Source organism: Harpia harpyja, chromosome 18, assembly GCF_026419915.1.
Source record: "Harpia harpyja isolate bHarHar1 chromosome 18, bHarHar1 primary haplotype, whole genome shotgun sequence".
Classification (NCBI taxonomy): Eukaryota; Metazoa; Chordata; class Aves; order Accipitriformes; family Accipitridae; genus Harpia; species Harpia harpyja.
Window position 1 is genome coordinate 15,126,804 of NC_068957.1, and position 20,673 is coordinate 15,147,476.

Sequence of the window (20,673 nt, forward strand, 5' to 3'; positions counted from 1 at the left end):
GGTATTCCACATGGAGAGAAGAAAGCCAGAGCTGATATTTTCTTTAACAGAAGGGACCTACTCTGTTTTTAGAAAGTAAGAGTCTCAGAATTCTGAGCAGAGCTGTGATTTTGCCAAAAAACATTCCCTAGCAGGAAGAATTATGTTCTGTATTTGAGACGAAAGCATGCAATGAGTCAGCTCAACTACAGCAAGTACAATTCATATCAGACCATCAATTACCTTGTTGGGCATTGTATGCAGTGGCATTTCTAGTCATGCTGGATGGCAGCCAGCCTGCCAAACTTGCCCGCTGTGTCTTAGTCCCTTTGTGCTTGACATCTTCTCCATTCCAGATAACGTCATCCTCCCATTGGAGCTGTGTCACCATAAGGAAGTGCTCATCAGCTAGCAGATCATCCTTCTCATCCATCAACCCTGCATCCTGGAAGGAAAGAATAGTTGCTTGAAGACCTGCATCCACTTCACACTTTGAAACTAAAGGAGGAAAATTAGAAGTCTCATTTTGCATGGTGCACAACCATCCACCCGCCCATCACCAAGCTCTCATTGTGCAGCAATCCCCAGTGCCACACACACCTCCACACCTTCCCCCACAGTTCCCCTCTCACCCCCTCATCTGTGTGTCCTTTAACCTCCTGCTCCTTCTCTTTCAGCTTGAAACCATAATCAAATCCACTGCCATCTTCAGGGATCCCCAGCATATCATACCAGAGCTGTGCTGGGCCATAGCGCCACTCTGCCACTTTAGGCTTTGTATCTGCCACTTTGTCTATATCACCAGTTGACTGGGAAAATTTTGATTCCACAGGTGCCATCATGGTAATCTGAAGCACAGCAAAGGAGGGAATGGTTACACTGATGGTCCATCTAAGTGTCAGCAAGAGGTTTCTTCCTTCCAAGTTTCCCAGCTTATTCTCGGAGGAGAAAAGTATTTCTAAGAAGTGCTTTTCCATACTTACTAGCTGCCTTAAGAATGTTCTGCAATTAGACTTCCAAGAACACAGAAATTTCTTCTTGATACAAAGAGGATAAGCTCTCCTATTGATCCTGTACCACGGATGCAGCCTTCTCAGTAAGAAGCAATCACCTGAAGTCACTGACTAGTATCTGGAGAAGAGCTTCTGCACAGCTGGAATACAAGCCAACCCTGTCCTTTTATTCTGGAGGAAAAGCTCTTTACTCTAAAAGTCACTGTCCAATCCACTACTACCCCCAGTGCTAGGTGGCGACCCCCCTCTAAGTCTCAGATATCCCACCTCATCATCTGAAAGGCACTGCTCAGGAGGGGGAGGAGCAGCAAACTCATACTCCCAAGGAGATTTTCCTTCCATTCCACTCTCAACTACAACTTCACCCTCCTGTATCTGCACTTCTTGTGCCAACTCCCGATGTTTCTTCTTGCGTTTCCTTCGGGCACTACGCCAAACCGATGGAACATTCTTTCCAGGGCCAAAGAGACGCAGGAAACGCAGCACCTAGAACAGGAAAAAACAAGAGGGTCAGAGAAGAAAAAAACACTGTGGAATGCTTGTCTGTCTGTCTCTCACCTGAAAAGCAGTAATGAAAGAGAGCACTCTGAAATTCAGCCTGTACTACAATCCCAACCCCTGATGCAATCAACAGTCTCTTGATTATACTTGAAAAAAAGCTTCTGATCCATCCATTTGATGGATCCTTCCTTTTCAAATGGATTTGTTCTTAATTTCAGACACAAAGAAACTTAACAGAGGGAAGAAAGATTGCCTTTACATATTGGGCATGTGGTAAGACACCACCTGGAAATAATCACTTTCATTTTGAACAATCCACAACCTTCAGAAAGACACATGGAGACTGAAGAAGAGTTGATAAAATTATTAGCAAAAGAGACAAAGCTAGAAGACAGTTAGATAAAGCAGAGATTTCTTAAACTACCAGATAAAAATAAATACCATGGTCCAGAAAGAATACGCCCATTTTTATTTCCATCATAATGCAATTCCCTTATATGCATACAGCATACCTCCAAGACATGCACTAATGACAATGACAAATCTTCTCTTCTGTTTCTTCTACAATTATGATTGCTGTTTTTTAAGCACTGATAATTGTTTCTTCAGAGAACTCTTGTAAAGAGGGAAAGCATTATTCCCAAATTAACTGACAGATTTAGGAAACAGGAATTAGAACCAAGATTTGTAAAGAAACATCCTATTAATGCTCCCTGTTAATCTGTTAAAATGATCCCCAAAGGAAATAATGCTTATATGACCACTCTGTCCATCTCTGCCCACGTGCACGTTATCCTTCTTCCCAACACTTCCCCAGATTACTTCTGAACCCTTTGGCCAGTTTCAATGGCCCTTCACCAAGGGCAAAGGCCTCAGACATAGTTGAGCTGCTAACAGTTTAATGAAACACAAAGTCTGCTTCTCCACATGCTATTTTAAGTGGTTTCATCAAGAAAAACAGTACTACATTAACATGCACATTCTCAGACATGAACCAATCCTCGCAGCCAAATCTACAGCATTTCAGGCTTTCCCAGCTCTAGTGCTCATGAATTAATTATGAAAAGTGCTCAGCATTAACAGCTTGCACTGATTTCTACACCCACTGGGCACATTCAACACTGAACCAGTCCCTGACATTACATATTGAGCACCAAAGAAATGAATACACCAACTGATACAAAATACGGTAACACAGGAAACCAAATTTGCAAAAGCCAAGAGAGCAGCCAGAAGGCTAACTTCTGTGTCAGACCCTCACCTAGATTTCTAATAGACAGAGGTTAGCTAAATCATTACAACATGACATTTAATTATGCAAATTGCTCAGCTCCTTACACAAAGCCTGTGATGGAGGCACACATAAAACCAAGTTATCCTGGCTCACAACCATCTGTTTGACAACTCTAAGCTCATCTTTATTCTCCTTTCCGTCCCACATTTTCCCTCCTCTTGACAGCTTTAAAACTTTCAAAATAATTATTGAAATACATCGACTACATTTGCTATTCCTGAGCATTTCGGAAACTACTGTAATGAATTCGCTTTGTGCAAAAAACAATCATCCTTTCAACCAACTTGTTATTGAGCTAATTTCTGATCCATACTCCGAGCAGTTTTGAGGGAGGATTAAGTAAAGGATACAGATCACAAGTTGTTTCAGGAGAAGCACACCAAGTTCAGGACAGCATGAAAGGAGGAGCAAATATTTGCCAGAAAAGCCAGAAAGCAGACAGATTAGCATTATGTTTTTTAACCATCTGGCGAAAGTATTCTCTACTACCTCAGAAAAACAATTTTCACAAATCAACAGGCCTGTGCTATAGTCTTACAGAACAGCAAAATATTATTTCACACCCTGATTTATACAATGCTTTTTAAAAGGCTCCTGTCTGTTAAGCAGTCTGGAAACAGCAGCACACAGGAACTAAAGAAAGTACTGAGGTGAGCAAGAATATCTATGCCATTACTTAGTACATACCCTTAACACTATACGATTCACATTTAGAGGGCTTACATGATACAGTTTCTGTCACTTCCACACATCTCTTACAATACCTTGCCTGGTCGAAATTCCGGGAAGAGCTCTGTAACACTTGGCAACTGTTTGGTAGCATCTCGCTGCATGATTCCTGCAAGAGGAAGTGTGAGTTTGCCTTCCTTGGATTCTGCCTGCCTGGCTTCTTGAGGTCCCATCTCTGACTCAGAATCAGAGCTGCTGCTGAAATCCACCTTGTCGGAGGCAGCAGAGGAAGGAGCAATGATGGAGGGCAAAATGATACCGTCTCCATCTTCAGATACTACAATAGAACAAGCACCTTATAAACAAACAGGTTTCCTCCCTGTCCCCTAGTAAAACCCCATAATGCCACATCTACTGTTTATACCAAGTTATGCAAAAATTAAGCCTCTGCAGGAGTTATGAGTACCATTCTGGTTTAACCTTTCATTTTATCCTAAGCGTTCCAGGTGCATTTCCCAGCCACAACTGAGAGGATGAGATAAAAAAGCAGTTTCATTGTCAATGTCAGTATTTTAACAATCACTGGAAATATTTCCCCCTACGTTTCAGACAATCCTGTAACATTGCATATCAGGGCAAAGACCCACCTTTAGATGCAGTCTGCAGACTGAATTTTGACGACTTGTGGTGCTTGCCGCAGAATGAACTGCTACACAGCAGTGTTTGCTTCCTTCAGACATTCATATTGCCAGAGAGAAGAAGATAGTCTTCACTCACCAGTGGCAGCTGCATCCTTTTCATCTTCTTTCTTTCCAGGTACTGGAGGTGGTGGTGGTGGCGGCATCAACTTGGAATCAATATCTTCACAGTCAGCATCGTAATCATCTTCATCTTCATCTAACCAGTCAGGAAACAAGACTGCATATTAAGCAGACAATAAAAGGGAACCAGGCACCCTTCCCATTTATACTATCTCACACCTGTCCCAACCTGATGAGAAAATCATGTCTTCTCATTAGTAAGGAGACCATTCTCATTTTGTAACTAGATGCAAAACTCTTACAAGTTCAGCTTTCTGCATAAACTCATTTGCAAGACTGAAATTTAAGACAGAGTGGGAAGGAGGGAAAAAGGCAAATTGACAGCAAGATGACTGAAGCACTTAAAATATATATATATATTCTGCTATCACCTCCCCTTATTCACACTGTGCAGAGAAAATAAAGCTGCTAAAGAAGTAAGAAAAATGTGATTAAAAAGCCCAAATACCTTTACAGACCACTAACCACAATATGTCAACAGAAAGGTTAAGTGTAAGGTAGCTTTAAGGAATATGCAAAGATTTAGCATTTACACCAGCAGCTACTGAAAGGGAAAAGCTGCATGTTTTTGAAAATCTGTTCTAGGCCAGACAGAGAGCCCTGGGACTGACAAAAGAACCAAAGTGCCTTCTGCAGAAAGTAATTTCAGAAAAAGGATTCAAGGGTAAAACAGGAGAGAGATATTAAGACTGAAGTGACTCTCTAAGGGATCAGGACCTTATCTCTATCTTTGAGCATATCTGAGAAGCACCTAGCCTCCTGCATAACCCTCTTCCCAAGAACACAGGTTAAAGAAATATGAGCAGGTATTGGGTATTCTCTGCAGGGGATCCCAGAGCAAAAGGAGGATCCTGGTGTCTCTTCTGAATATAGTTTAACAAGCAACTAATTCCTTTAAAAAGGGAAGATATCAAGCAGTGGCTTGATCCAGTGAACAGAGTTTCACAAAAGCTTATATCGGATTCTTGAAGCAAGAAGTGAAAAGGCACAATGTCACCCTTATAAGAGACTATCAAGGCCCATTGCCCCAAAATACCTTCTACAGCTAGAGCTGTAACACTACCTGGTCTTCGAACTGGCTGCAGGCTGCCCATTGCCTGCTTATACCTACGGCTCTCATCTTCTGCCACTTCATTAATATCTGAATAATCAACAGCATCTTCTGTGCTCTTAACCCAGCCTAGGAAGAAAAGAAATCCAGTCACACAAAACTTCATCCTAATATATATTACTAACTTCACACTTCACTATGTACATATGAATCCCTTCCTATGCTTCCTTTTCTTAGAGGAACAAAACCATCTGATTAATATCTCCCATCAGAGTATTTTCCCCCTCATTCCAACCAAAAGCTCCAAGAGCTCCAAATTTCCCCTAGATATTGGTAAGTAACCACTTTAGCACAAGGAACACCTTTCACTGACTCAGTGAAACTGTTCAAGCTCAGAAATAAAAAAAGACATAATAATACTGTGCACTAAACAGGCTTGTTTAACACAGGGGAAAACACAGAATAAACTTACTTATGAGGGAGAAGAGACAACTGAAAAAAAAAAAACCTTATAAAAAATGAGAGAGCACAAGTGCAAAAGTGACCAGGAGATAATGTGGGGTTCACTCTGGCAAGAAGGCAAGGCCTTTGCCAGAGGACCTCTGACCAGATAACATCATATTCCTTGCAGTCCCAGATGACCTGGGTGCATTTCTTCCTCTCCAGTAGGAGCTCTGATCCTGCAGCCCCTCTGTCGTTTAACTGCAGGTACCCCAGTGCCTAACCTTCCTCATCCAGGTGGGCTCCATCAGCCTCCGGGCTGTCCTCCTCGCTGGCTGTGATCTCAGTGATCAGATTGCCCAGTCCCAGCACACCCAACCCGGCCAGGTGCTTCTTGGATTCCTGGAGAGACCAGAGCCACGACCCAGCTGGGAGGCTCCGCCAGCCAGGCCGGGCCGACACGAGCCCCCTAACCCCCTGCTCGGTCCCGTCCTGGAGCCCGCAGCCGACACTTCCCCGGGCCTGCCCCGGAGCCTGGCCCACCGACACCTCCTCCCTGGCCCGCCCCGAAACCGCGCCGCTGGGAACCCGGTTCCTCTCCGGTCCCTCAGCCCACGCCAACGGCCGGGCAGGGCCGAAGCGGCGTCTTCCCGGAGCGACACAGCCCTACCTTGTCGAGGACGCTGTCCCCCTCCAGCTGCCCCGCCTCATTGATGTTGCCGAAGAGAAACCCAGCCAGCGAGAAGGGTTCCGCGCGGCCGCCATCCGCCTCCTCCTCGCTCTCCGAGTCTGACATCGCGCCGATGTCGACCCGGAACCGGAACCGCAGCCCGGCCGCGACCTGAGGCAGCCGCCACCACCCCCCCAAGCCGGAAAACAGCGCCCCCGCGCCGCAACGTCGCAAGGAAGCGCAGAGGCTCCGGCGTGCACCGAAAAATCGTTTATTGCATTTAAGAAACGGGGTCTGGCTTTCCACAGGAAAGAACTACGTTTAGAACAGGTGCGTTACAAACAGCAGGGTGAGTTAATACAAGAGCCAGAGAGAGGAGGAAAGTTTTATTACAACTTAATTCCACATAATTTAAAAAAAAAAAATCCTTTAAAACTGTTAGCTGTAATACAAATTCTTTTATAGTATAAAATCAAGTTGCCAGTGTATGTATCAGTACCACACTTAAGAGTCTTGGGCTCCCACTGCTGACGGGTGCTTCTCGCAGCCCACCCGGGTGGTCAGGACTCCTGTGAGATCCATCCACTTCTCAGGGTCAGCCCAAGCAGCACCGAGGTTTCTACAGAGCAAGGTTTAGCACTCAGAGACAAAGCACGGTGAGGCTCTTCTAGTTTAAATTTCATAGAAATAGCTACAGCTGTAAACCGGAGAAAGCACTTACACATCTAAGCACGCCTCATAACATCCTTTGGACACAGAATTCCTAAACTGCTCAGCTCCCTGGGGGTTGCTTCAGCTATTATTTAAAAACACACTGAACTATTTCAGAAATCATTCACAAACTGAAAGATTAAAATTGGTCTCTTCATAAAGAGTCTCTTCTGTGAAATAAGACATACACACTGCATTTCTATTCAGTAACAAACTGAGGAATCTTGAACAGTTTGGGAAACCTGCACAGCTTAACCCAGGTTTTCTGATCTCCTGAAAACAGACAAAATCCAGCCATGGGATTGTGTGAAGTCTGTATTTGTTACCTGCCCACAGGAGGAAAAAAAAAAAAAAAACCAACCAAAAAAACCACCACAAAACATGTGGGAGGAACAGAACGATTGTAGACTGAAGCACTGGACTAATTACAATCAAATGCACCAAGAATTGTAGGGGGTAAAAAAAGGGAAGGAAAATCACAAACTAAGAATGCCCACTGAATGGAAAAGCTCATTGGATCTGTGCGCTCCTGAAGCTCATTCTCATGAAAAGCAGAGGCTGGAGGAAACCAGCTGTCAGCCAGCAGGACTTTTGCTCCTGGCAGAAAGCAACAGAAATACAAGGCATCTAATGACTATTAATGAGGTACTCCAAAGTCAGTAAAAAGTTTTTGACGGTGTTCAAAGTTCACTTTCTACTCATTTTCATCACTATCATGTTACTCGCCTCAGTACTGTTGTGCAATCCATTTATTAAGTAATCTAGATGGGGATAAAGTGTTCTAGCATAATGTAATCAATAATGTAATCAATTCAAATAAATTGATAAGTACTTGACTTTTATCTCACCATACTCTCTTCCAGTTAACACCAGGATGGCTGCTCTGTGCGCCTGCAGAAACAGCAGGGGGGTGTGCAATAATACTTGCTCACAGGATTTCTTCTCTACCAAATTATTGTAATCCAGTTAAGAATAACCACAAAAGATGCAGAACTAAAAGATTTCAGTATGTAAAAAAGTAAAAGATTTTTAAAACAGTAGTAGCTTCAGTACAAAATTGCAACTATATGTAGAAAAAAAAAAAAGAGGTGCCTGTTGTTGAAATTAAAAGTCTATTTAAGAGCAGTTCAAACATATCACAAACTTTAAAAAGTACATCTCTGAATGAAGCAAAGGTTATGGGCTTGCACCAGGGTAACCAGGCGGTTGATTTCGGCCTGACCAGCATTAAAAAACCCCACATGTACTGGCTTAAATAAATACATTTTAAACATGACAAACTCTATTTACTTAGTTACTGAAATTTACCTAAAGAAAATAATCTTGAATTACAAGGCACAGAGTTAATTGCTGTCTGCAAGTGAAGCCCACACTAAAGGCCTACTACTAAAGGCAGAACGTGGTGAGTAGAGGTTACCTCAATGAAATACTCCTACACCCTCATAGCCTGCAGGGCACTGCCGTAGGAGCCACATCTGGAACAGCACTTCTTCTACGAGTGCAAAAGACACAAAGACACTCTGGGCAATGGCACTTGGTGAAGAAAAATATGCAGAGTCTCTAGGCTTCTGCAAACATCATGCATAATGGGTGTTTTGGTGTTGCCTGTGATCAGGCAACATTTGGAACTCTGTATTGGTTCACTAGCCACATACACCAGTATTTGGATTAACTGCAGTTTGTAATCTATGGGTTGCAGTTTGCTAAAGCAGTACCAGTACAAGCATACCTCAGATATACAAAAATTGCAGTTAGTGTCAGCATCAGTTATACCAGCTGAAGCAAGGCACACCCTCTTTAAAGAGGGAAATTAGGGCACAAATACAAATCTTTCTATCCACCTGGTATTTTTGCCCATATCAGATAAAGCAAGGTCAAATTAACACAAGATCCCTAATAACCTTGTTTATGTATTTTCTGTTATCTTGCTAAAATGAGACTTTTTTCTGCCCAGGGCATACACCAGTGCAGTTTTGCATGTGTGGGAATCACAAGAAAGCAAGTTCTGAATTACCAATTGAGGCTGCATCCGGACAAAGACAGCACTGTCAACTTCAGACAACAAAGCCCAGTCCAGCACCACCAGTTTCACACAAAGTATCTTTGAAGCATGCTGCTTTCATACGACCAAGCTGTAAGGTTAAGTCTAAGGAAGGTTTCATGCGCTCACTCCTCAGCTGGTCCCAGAATCACACATAAAGAACAGTGCACATCCTGAAAATAAAAGCCAGCTGCCACTCACTAGAGCTGCTAAAGAAAGTTAAAAAGGACATAAATAGGACTTCAGTTAAGAGTTTATAAAAACTGATCACCTAGTAGAGAGGAGAAAACTGCCCAAGTAAACCTATCCAGTGACTGGCTAACCATTACAAATTTAACTGAAACCATCAGTGAGTTGCCAGGAAGAAGCAAGGGTTCCTGGTTCCTCTAAATAGAACCTCCAAATTTTGTCAGTGTTCTAGAAAAACAACAAAGGAATTTGATGTAAAAATCTCAGGTGATGGCCCCAAGAACATTAAGAAGTGAAGCAATGAATTCCTCAAGAACAAACGGGCAGCTGTCAAGTCTCTGGGATTCAAAGGGATCACACTGAAAATCTCATTTTGAGAAGTGTCATCCTAACTACCTCTGTCGGTCCAAGAAGATAACTGTTGACTTTATTCTCAAGGTGCAAAGTCTCGTTGGAGAGTGAAATAAAAACTCAGTTTAGAAGATTATGGAAGACTTGCATCTAAACTACTCTTCCACCTCTCCAATTCAAAAGTATGAAAATCACCCATTTGAGTGATTCATCATTATTCTAAGTTCCTTACATTAGGAGAAATCAGCTCCTGCTTCTATTAATAAAATCATTGCAGGTGTTCCCTGGGTCTTGCTCATTGCATTAAACATGCCTTATGCTAACTCTTCATATAAAATGATCACAGTTCACTATAAGGTGAATCTCAGTAATATTTCAGGCATTTTTGCATGTAAACAAATTGTTTTCAAGCTTTAAATTGACAAATCAAAACAACTGGACAGTCAGAATTCTGTTCGTAAAACAAATTCCATCAGTAAAGAAGGGATGGAAAAAGCAGCAGCTATGCTTAAAGCAAAGTTATCAGAATTTGTGCTTTTCAGCGAGTCTAGTAACTGATAGCTATCTAGTAAAGAAGTCTAGCTTCAAAGAACTCCTGTCTTTTATTTTCCTCCACTAAATAAGGACAGAAGCCAAGTGATCCGTGGAGAAGCTGAAGACTGGAACTTTAGAAATAAAGTAGGTATTTGACCTCTCAGTTGTGTAAAAAAAAAAAAAACAAAAAAAAAACCCACTGTTCTGTTTCAGTTTCCCTGAAGCAATAAGACTGCAAGAATTTTCGTTGCATAAACCGTTTCTGCTTAGAGCTGTTAGTGCAAGATGCAAATCTTCAATTTAATTCATTAAAGAGCCCTCCAAGATTCTAGTCAATATTCAACTTCAAACATCCATCACCCAAGGTAACTACAATAAGACACATTTTCTTGTGTTCTTCTTTGTCACAGGATACAGAACCGCACGCACAGCTTCAGCAAACACCTCCCGAACACCCTCCTGATTCAACGCTGAGCACTCCAAATATTTGACTGCTCCAATTTGTTTAGCCAGCGAAGTCCCCTGCTGCGGGGTAGTGGGAGCCAAACTTTGCTCTTTCAGCTTTTTAACTGTTTCCAGGTCATTTCTCAAGTCTCTCTTCGTGCCCACTAAAAGAATGGGAACATTTGGACAGTGGTGAGAAACTTCAGGATGCCATTTGTGCCTCACATTTGCATAGGAAGAGGGGCTACCAATGGAGAAACAGATGACAAATACATTGGTTTGAGGATACGAGAGCGTGCGCAGGCGGTCATATTCCTCCTGGCCTGCAGTGTCCCAGAGATTCAGGCTAACTGTCCGGCCATCAACGGTCATCTGGGCGCTGTAGTTGTCAAACACAGTAGGGATGTACTCTTCTGGGAAGGCATTGGTGGTATAGCTGATGAGAAGACACGTTTTTCCCACAGCACCATCTCCAACAACTACACACTTTATAGTCTGCATTCTTTACCCAGAAACAAAGTCCTGCACAAAGCAAGAAAAAAAAATTAGGAAAAGCACACTCAATTATAGTCATTTTAAAGATAAGCTTTAGCCAGTGTTTTTAATATTGCTAACAATTTCTTATCACAGCTAGACACACTCAGTCAGAGCCATTATGAAGAGCTTACAGGCTAGAAAGACAATAGTGAAATGGAGATGCAATGAGTTGAGAGCTCAGTGACAACTGGCTGCATTCCAACCATGTAAATACAAAATTAGCCAAATTCCCACAGTCTTGCCTTACTACCAGACAGTTTCCCACAGGCAAAGGGACAAGTCCTTAGAGATACCTACAAGTGGAAAGGGATCACAAACTCAGACCTAGTAACAAGGTACTCTGTCATTTGTTAGGTTCACACACACACCTGTGTATACACACACTCCCCCTCCAAGATTCACACTTCTTGTCTACATAGTATACTGCCTAAACAGTTTACCACAAAGAAAGGTCCAAAAATTAGGTAATAAACCAAGATACCCATTGCTGGGCTCCACTGCTACTGTTTACTGTAATAAATCACTCAACTCAAGATCAATCAGACCTCCAGACACTGCATTAGTTAGAGGACACCAGATAAAAGATTTAGAAAGTAGCACATACAAGAAAAGCTGTTCTTTGAAATATAACTAGCCATAATACCCAGATTAGAATACATAAAGAATTTTTCTAAAGAAGCCAAGAACAGATTATTCTCACTAATCAGCAACAGAACAAGCAAAACTTAATAGGCTTGAGCTACAATAAAGAAAGCTTATACTGAGCATTAGAAAAATACATGCTGTAAAACATCAGCAATCAAACAGCCTTCCTAGGCAGACTGGGGAATTGTTACAAAGGCTTCCCTATCCCCTTCCTAATATGTGAGGAGTAGGTTTAATAGTCAAACGGATATAGCCTAAAACTCAATTAATTCTAAACTTTCCTCACATGAACAACAGGAACTTTGAATATAGCATGGAACAACTACAAGCAGTCATTTGTTGTACATTTGTAGCATGCTGGAGCTTCCACTGCTAGCCTGAACAAGAAGAAACTTGCATCTGCCTTCTCACCCAAATGCCTTTGAGGTACTAGCAGTAATCCTCAACTTGCAACCAGCAAATACACTGCTTCAAACTGAAGAAACAAACAGTGGGAGGAACTATATTGCATATTCCAGAAAGATCATAGCTCCAACGCCATCAAAATAGCAAAGAGACCATATGAAAATGAGCAATAGTGAAGTACTTCACTTACAAAAGTCATGAAAACCCCTCCCTCCACCTTCCTCTTCAAGACCATCCAAACAAATCAACACCTCATTACCATTTAAGTCTCAGCTTTGTCCTTTTTGACAGTCTTTATTGTATCCAGTACTGCTGTCTTCCCACTAGGAGCACACATGATTCTTCTGTACTAAGTGAAAACATACTACCTTAAACTTTGGCACAAAGCTGCAACAGACAACTCGAGTGATATCGACTGTGGTCACTACAATATTCAGTGCTTAAGGAAGTGTCAATGTATGTACACACGCACTACTGAAAACCAGTCAGTGGTGGGAAGCAGTGCAGAAACCTTGCTCCACGAAGACCCAGCAGGACATTGAAGGGGAAGAATTTGGAGGAAAACAAACAGGAGGAAGATCCAGAAGCAGTTTATCCTTTTTGAAAATGGCAGGAATTACATTTCTAAAACAACATGAATCACCTGAAATGAAATCTGGCAAGCACTTCTGAGGTTTGGCAGGGAAGCATACATGTGAGTTTCATCATACATCAAAAACAACAGTCATCCTTTTTCAAGGCTCCAGTCAAGTGTAAAGAGAGATGTATGTGCAACTGCATATTGTAAAGGTAATCAGTAAAATGAAGAACAGCACTGACCAGCAAAAGCTGACAGAAGTACTGCATGTATTATTCCAGAACAGTTGTACCAAGATTTTCATTTAACAGGGCTAGGGAAACAACAACAAAAAAAACAAACAAACAAAAAAAATCAGTAAGTTCTGTCAAATTACAGGCTTAGAAAGATTTCTTCTTTTCAACATAATATTCCTGAACACAAAGGGTCTAAGTGCTACAAGCAAACAGTGACAGAAGAGAGGATGTATTTTAATACCATAACACTGTTCTACCTGAAGATGCAACCATAACTCACCATCCTAGTCTCTACTGCTGCTCTCCCAGTAGGGCAGACCACTACCTGCTTTCAGACACTGCCACACTCTCTCCAGCAGCAAGGCTGCCTTCAGAAGTTTCCAAACCCTGTTTCCCTTCCCACCCAGGTAGCACACCATGTGACCACATGCTGAAAAAGGGTTAGGAGTTGTTTCATCCAGTTTACTGAGCAGTACCACAATCAACTGTGTTGGTACAACCAAGCCAGTGGTAGCATATGGTGGGAATGAATCACGGGGGGAGGAACATCAGATGCTGCTATTGCTGCCAAAGTATCACTGGACTGCAGCACAGAGAGCAGGTTTTAAAGCTTATTCCTGTGTTTACTTCAAACCACTGAAGTACTAGAAGATGCTGTGCCAGAAACCCTAGCGGTGACCAACAATTCCAGAGCAAAAGTTGTTTTCCAAATGAACTACCTATGCAACAGACCACTATTTTGATCAGTCAACAAGTGACATCACAGACATGGCAGAACTAAGTCAGCTGGATACGTGCAATAAAAACTCAACTGTAGCAACAAAAGTCTCATGGAGAACGAGCTACACAAAGCCTTTTATATGCCCAGTTCATAGTTTCTAAAATAAACAAATTGCAAAGACTTGTAAACAGATCTCTTTAAAACACAAACCACGAGCTCCCCCAAGGACTTACACCTCTATGCATTTCTGTCCAGAGCTTTTCACAGAAAGACAGGGTATCCCAGAATTGCACTGCTACCTGCACACATCAGGCACTGATAGCTGGAGGGTCATTGCACCAATATTGTAAGACAACACAGGCACTTTCATATATTGGCAACCTAAAAAGCCACGTGTATCCCATACCATCAGCAGCTAAAATAGCTTGATTCAACCTGATTTAAAATTTCTAATGAAAGTGTGTTACCCAAAGATTATTTTGTTGGGGCTTTATTTAAGAGGTCATTAGAGCTTTCAATTCGGAGAACAGTAGTAAGGTAACAAAAAAGCCTGGAACATGAATGCTTTCACAGCATTAAGGTCTTGAATTACTTTACTAAGGCTTGGATTTTAGAAGAGCAACATTTGGAACAGGAAGTAATTCCATGCAAACATGCCAAAGCATCAGGCTAAGCATGAACTACACAAATACAATTCAAGAGCTTGCAGGCTTTTAAGTATGCTTCTCTGCAGGGCTCCTTCAAAGTAGGTTGTCTTAGCTGAAGGGAATCATATGTGGCATATGCAATACAGAAAAACACACACCAGGATACACAATTTAGTACTGAAACACAAAAGTTAGAGAAATTAATCAAAACAAAGAGTTGAAAGAAGCTCCTACACTCAAGAAACCTGTATGTTGCGAGCAGGTGTAGTTTGGATAAAAATTTACATATGGAAGAGAAAGGGTTTTTTTTAATTTAAGCCACAACCAAGCAAACAATATTATCTCCATCAGGCCTTTTCTATTAAATCCACATATTGCTTTGTTCAAAATGTATAAAGTCTCTACTTATTTTTTCTTGTAAACAATTTGCCTAGCAATAAAACTCTCATAAGATAGCAAGAAGCTGGGGTTCAAATTTGCATGAAAACTGTTTATTTCTCAAGCATGCTTGAACTTGGTACTGCATGCTATTTGAATATAAATATATGCTGGGAAAAAAAAAAACATACTCCAAAACCAAAATTACCAGCAAACATTACCAAGAGCAGGAAAATTGGTTTAGGGTTTGTTTGGGGGGTTTTTTGGTGAGCTTCAAAAGAATTTTGGGGGAAAAACTTTAGAGAGAAAAATTCCACATACAACAGGTAACAAGAACTGAAAAACAGAAAAATACAGATTAACACATCAATATATCAAAAACAAGACTTAGAATGTAGAAACAGAAAGGCGGGCACAACTTCAAAGCCAAGTTTAAAGGTTACTCAGCAAGAGAAAGGAGTGAACAGAAAGTCCAAATTAGTGAGAGGTAACACAGGTTGCTTAGTCCTGCCAGAGAAAGGACTTTTGTTACAGCTAAGGTGGAAGATCATCAGAACATGAAGATCTGTAGCAGTTACAGCAGAATGGGAATAGTTTTCAAAGAATTAAAAAAACAAACCCAACCACCTCACAAAGTGCTGTGCAAAAATACATAGATGAGTGTTATTTCTGTCTTGTCCATCAGTGCCTTTGAATTAGAATACTGGCATTCCTGTTTGGGTTAAGTTTCCTGCTCAGAAGATGCTGCAAAGTCTGCCTTCATTACCTGCACACCTGGCACTTCCTTTGGAATGTGCAAGATTTCAATCAACTTGTTGAGACATCATCTGGAGAGCTGCTCCTGTTCTGACCTAATTACATATTTTCTAGTATCATTATCATGGACAGCTTGCTCTCCTGTAACCCAACTGGATATTTGCTGGGAAAATTCACTACTTGGATTCCACTCCCCCTCCCCACAAACCTATCATAAGCGAAGTCATAGAATAACTTCATGTCGCATCAAAATTTTTTTGTGGAAGAGAAAAAACTTCTAGATCTTCCCTTTAATACTTCTGAAGGAAAGTTCCCTGTTGGCTGAGAGAAGGGAGAAAACAGTGACAGAAAACAGAGAGGAAACATGAACCTGAATTCTTCTGGGGCTTTCCAGATTTATGCTTTTTATACTTCCCGCATGTCGAAAAATTCTTGGCAGAGGAACTTCTTAGCAGGATATGTCTCTGCCCTTGCTACGTTAACACCAGATGCCTCTTTGTTAAGAGTATTTTAGCTTTGATATTGCTCTTCGATAACGTCATTTTCGCAGAGTTTGTCAGCTCTTCTGTATCTCTCTTTCCAGTTTGGATAGGGCCCCATTTTGGCCAAAAATGAGCAGAAAACACACTAGGGGTTCAGCCAAAATCACCTATACTGAGCTGTGTAGTTCTGTTCAGCCACCACCTTTTTTGCAGGCCCAGAAGTCTGATACTGCTTTATCAGGAGCAAGCAGAAGTTTAGATTTCTTAATGACTTAATTGCTCATCTTTCAGTAACAAAAACTAGATCAGAGATTATTCACTCTGCCTGATACGTGAAGTCATGCAGAAACTTTCAACAATTAATTGGGTGGATAAGGCAGTTCTAAGTATACCCTACTATCCTCACCATGCAAAGGAGTTAAAAGATTTTTCACGCATACAGCTTAGCCACCAGACCTGACAGGGAAAAGAAAGGGGCTCTCAGCAATTTAATCAAGACTGTGTTACTATTCCACAACAGCTCAGCTTACTTGTCATTGGTTTAGGCAAGCGCCAAATGAATGGACAAGTGCCAGACTTTCCGAATGCATGCCAAGAAAGAGTAAAAAAGTTAAATAGGAGACCTCATCCCTAATATCCTTCAGCAATGAATGACCTACTTGGACTTCTCAGTGCCGTTCAAAGTTTTCACACTGCTTTCTGTCCTGCCATTTACCTGCAAGAGAAACAAAACACATGGCAATAGCCTGAGTGGCAGCAGGGCAGGGGGAGGATGGGGGAATCAGCAAGCCAAGCAAGATTTCAGCAGCACAGCAGGAACCATGCAGTCCACCACCCAGAGTTCCACGTGAACAGCAGAATCGAGGAAGCTCGCTTTCTGCAGAGCTCTGCCTGGAGGTTCAGCTCCCGTGCACATATTACTGATGCCTAACAAGAGTGCAATTCTCACTGGTTGTTCCTGTTCCCTCAGTGTGAATGCTAGAAAGGCACAAAAAGTTGTTTCAAAGAAATAAAAGAAGCCACCCAAAACCTTTCATATAATGTTTTTAAAACCTCTACTCCTGTCAAATTAGGCTGAAATTGGTTTATTGATTTAAAGGTTAATTTTTTTTTGCAGGGACAAAACACACAAAAGCTTTACCATGTAAGCAGTATTTCTTAGGGACCCACAGTGAAAATGAAGTGGTCTGCATGAGGTATTTGGGCACCTCAACCACACAAACCTCAGTGCATCAACACTCTTACTACAGGCACGCATACTCCAAATTTTATAGGAGAGCAACAATATTAGTGACCAAATACCAATGACATTAAATTCCATGAATCCAGGATTATGTTTATTGGATAATAAATATCTCATAAGGGCATTAGAAACAAGCTTGTGAAACAGCTGCACAGCTGTGAAATAACACTAGACCAAGGTGCAGCTGCAGTCATACAGGAACTAAAAACTAGGACTTCAGTAGATATCTGAATCCCCAGTATATGAATGTGACATGTAACCTGCCATAATCAAAAGCTGCAGAGTATTAAACTTGATTTTCCTCCTGCAACCACATGCAGAAGCACAGATTCATCAAGACAGGTACCTTTCACAATTTACTTGAAAACAAGCAACATTGACACGCTTCAAGGGTGAGCACAGTAAAGGTGTGAGACTAGGAGCCAGGACTGCAGGGTTCTGTGCCCAGATCCACTACACACCTCCTGGGTGATAAAGCAACTTGCAGAGGTGCTGGGTATCACAGTCAGTTCATAAGAAGTGAATAACATCATCCTTCCTACCTTTTATAGATTCTGGCAAGGCCTTATTCATTACTGTTGGCTAAAAGAAAAAAAGGCAGTACTTCAGACATGAGGTTCTGTGAAGAAGCACATTAAACACATTGCAGGATGAATGATAAATCCAGTTAAAGCATCCCTGATTCCTATTTGAGGTGGAAAAAAAAAAAACCTGTTAGTCTATCTTCCTATCATCTTTTGTCACCTGGCATTCATTGGCACTCTAAATGCTCTTTATTTTTAAGAAAAGTTGTAACAAAGCCACTGTTGTATTTGAAGGGTAATATGTATACTGGGAAAATCTAAGCTTTTTCCTTGAGAAAAAAGCCCACACACACTTTTCATTCTCTTTGATTACTCCTCCTCCACCCCCAAATTTCACTGGGGGGTAAAAAAAAAAAAAAAAAAAAAAAACCAACACAAAAAATGCACTTGGTCTATCAGTAAGAGTTTTCAAAAGTGTCTTTAAATAATTTTGATACGATTAAAACATGAGTTAAAGCGTGCACTCAGTGCGTACTGTATCATGGCTTGTGCACTACAACATTGCAGTATTTGCCAGTCTCATTTGCACTGAGTATCGCAGTTCTAAAAAGTGAGCAGAAGTTACCAGTGGCAAAGAGTCTCTCAGCAGTCTATCAGATTTACACATACTGGCATAGGAAAGTAAAGTAAAAAAAAAAAAAAAAAACACCTCCTTTTAAAGGTATGTATCTTTACACAATACCAAGTTGTGTGAAAACCCTTTGGACTCCAAAAGAATCACAGCCTCATCATGTAAGCAAATCAAACTGCATATTCAGTTTACTCCTACTAATTACAAACCACATATTTCATTGTTTTTCCAAGATCTCTGTAAAGTTCCTTCTAAGAAAAACATTTATAAGCATCTTTTTTCATGGAAATAGTAAGCTAAAATGCCAAATATGTCTCCTAAACTTAAGTTCCCTACAGAAAAACTTGCGTGCGGCTGAACACTGGCAAATTGGCCAAACAGAGCCTTCGTGCTACGTATTTTACATTTGACACAGAAGAGAATGTAAGCTTTTTAAAATCAAAAAATAAGCTTGGGACAAAGAGCACACAGCTAATGATGCTGGCAAAAGGAGCGCCACACGCCAGCGCAGGACATGTTGCATTTAAAGCTATTTTATAACCCAGAGTAAATATGATGGGAATCACAAGCATTTATAAAAAGTAAACAGATACCGACTATTCACAAGGTCTTTCAAAAAAAAAAAAAAGAAAAAGAACAAAGGGACATCAAATTCAATCAGAAATAGCAACGTTCAGAACAAATAAAAGGTAAGATTACTTCTCAGGGTGCAAGGTTAAGCTAGGAGTTCCTCAGTACAGGGTGTTACAAATCCTGAAAGTTTATAGGACTCAAGAAGAGAATCATTAAGCTTATGAAAGACAGCTCTGTAGAGGCTGCTAAATTAGACAATACCTGTGACTCCCGAAACCCCTCAGAATATTTTAGGTCACTACCTTGCGTCACTACCTTGCTCCACTACCTTGCTCTACTCTTCCTGAGACAACAATTTGGCAGTTTTTAGAAAGCAGATCAAATATGACTACTCTTACATATCCCTGTAAAGGAAAATCCACTCTCAGCACTGAAACAAGAGACCTTTAGAAAAGGCTAACTCATCATATGCTAACCTTTTATTATATCCGCTGGGGGCAGAGGTCGCCTTAAATTTGTCACGGTACTCCTAAGGTGGATTAGCATCAGCCTGACTTTAGAACAGCCCAGCCCAACCTTCGGACACTGCGGAAGAGGGAAGAGCAGGACCTGCCCACGCGGCCATTCCCTCTTCCCGCACACCCCTGAGCGAGAAATGCGACCAGAGAAAAGCTCGTTCCAAAACATCCCCCTTCCCCTACTGCTCCAGCATCTCCGGGCCCCGATGAGCACATTCCACAAACACCACCGAGCGCAGACGCCGGGACCTGCATCCCATCTCCCGCAACCTCTGGAAACTAAGAAAACTACAGGCCCCGCGACTGGGGGCTTGATTACCCTCTCTACTCCCAGGCTCGCCCTTCCCTCCTCCTCCGGAGCCGGCTGCTTCCCCCGCGGGGCAGGTGCCGAGAAGGCGCGGTCAGCGCGCCAACAGCCTCCCCCGAGAAAGGACCCACGACCGCCGCAGCTCCCAGGCCGGGAGAGGCTGGCGCCGGCCCCAGGCCGCCGCCCCGCTGACAGCAAGGGTGGCGGCGGCCGGACGCAGAAGATCTTCATTCCCACCGCGCCGCCTGCCCCGGCCTCCGCCCGGCGGCGACGCTGAGGAGAAAGACCCGTAGATGCGCGGGCTGCCCGGGGCCCGCGGAGGCCGCTCCCCCGCCACCGGGCCCACGGCCACCCCACCTCAGTTCACCTCACGGCCCCTCAGGGCCCGCCGCGGGCCGCGCAGCCGCACGCGGGGAGCCCGGGGCGCCGCCCGCCCCCGCGCACCGGCACCGCGCCCGCGCCGCCGCCCGCCCCGCCAGCCCCGCGCTCACCTCCCGCACCGCCTCCGGCCGCTGCTCCCGGGGCGGCGGCAGACCCTCGACCCGGCCGCACCCCGGCGCCCGCCCCTGCCGCGCGCACGCGCTGCGCGCCCGCCACGCGCAGGCGCCCTCTGCCCCGCCGCCGCCCGCGGAGGGCCCGCCAGGGGGCGCAGCCGCGGGGCTGCGGCTGCCCTGGGCGGGGCGGGGCCGGGCCCCGGCCCCGGCGGGGGGCGGCCTGCAGGCCCTGCCCGCTCCTGCTGTCGGGTTTTAATACCTGAATATTTTAGCGCAATCGGCAAGCGGTG

General features: G+C 43.0%; 2 protein-coding genes across 13 annotated transcripts in view; both read right to left on the bottom strand.

Moving 5' to 3' along the window:
• TAF1 (TATA-box binding protein associated factor 1) overlaps nt 1-6,612 on the bottom strand; it is a 33,857-nt gene extending 27,245 nt beyond the window's left edge. For 2 of the 7 annotated variants that reach the window (XM_052813117.1, XM_052813115.1), the window contains exons 1-8: nt 6,440-6,612; nt 6,054-6,171; nt 5,341-5,457; nt 4,234-4,353; nt 3,552-3,625; nt 1,260-1,478; nt 612-827; nt 223-424 (exon numbers count right to left, since the gene is read on the bottom strand). In XM_052813117.1, coding sequence (XP_052669077.1) covers nt 223-424; nt 612-827; nt 1,260-1,478; nt 3,552-3,625; nt 4,234-4,353; nt 5,341-5,457; nt 6,054-6,171; nt 6,440-6,565 — 1,192 coding nt within the window. In that variant the 5' untranslated portion in view covers nt 6,566-6,612. Of the gene's footprint in view, nt 1-222; nt 425-611; nt 828-1,259; nt 1,479-3,551; nt 3,794-4,233; nt 4,354-5,313; nt 5,458-6,053; nt 6,172-6,439 lie in introns of those variants that run through there. The other 5 variants (XM_052813113.1, XM_052813111.1, XM_052813112.1 and 2 more) reach the window with 4 other exon arrangements.
• An 82-nt stretch (nt 6,613-6,694) lies between these two features.
• Nucleotides 6,695-20,484, bottom strand: LOC128153647 (rho-related GTP-binding protein RhoG-like). 6 transcript variants are annotated; one of them, XM_052813139.1, is made up of 5 exons: nt 20,381-20,484; nt 17,879-17,918; nt 16,753-16,808; nt 13,116-13,186; nt 6,695-11,231 (listed from the first exon to the last, which is right to left on the bottom strand). In XM_052813139.1, the coding sequence occupies exon 5, from the start codon at nt 11,208-11,210 to the stop codon at nt 10,635-10,637; it is 576 nt and encodes a 191-aa protein (XP_052669099.1). In that variant the 5' UTR covers nt 11,211-11,231; nt 13,116-13,186; nt 16,753-16,808; nt 17,879-17,918; nt 20,381-20,484; the 3' UTR covers nt 6,695-10,634. The 6 variants fall into 6 exon arrangements, with proteins under 6 accessions (XP_052669099.1, XP_052669098.1, XP_052669102.1 ...); XM_052813138.1 differs by lacking the exon at nt 13,116-13,186; XM_052813142.1 differs by lacking the exons at nt 13,116-13,186; nt 16,753-16,808.
• Nucleotides 20,485-20,673: the final 189 nt, after the last annotated feature.

Excerpts from the sequence above, each read along its gene's own strand:
- LOC128153647 (XM_052813140.1), bottom strand. The coding sequence starts at position 11,210 with ATGCAGACTATAAAGTGTGTAGTTGTTGGAGATGGTGCTGTGGGAAAA.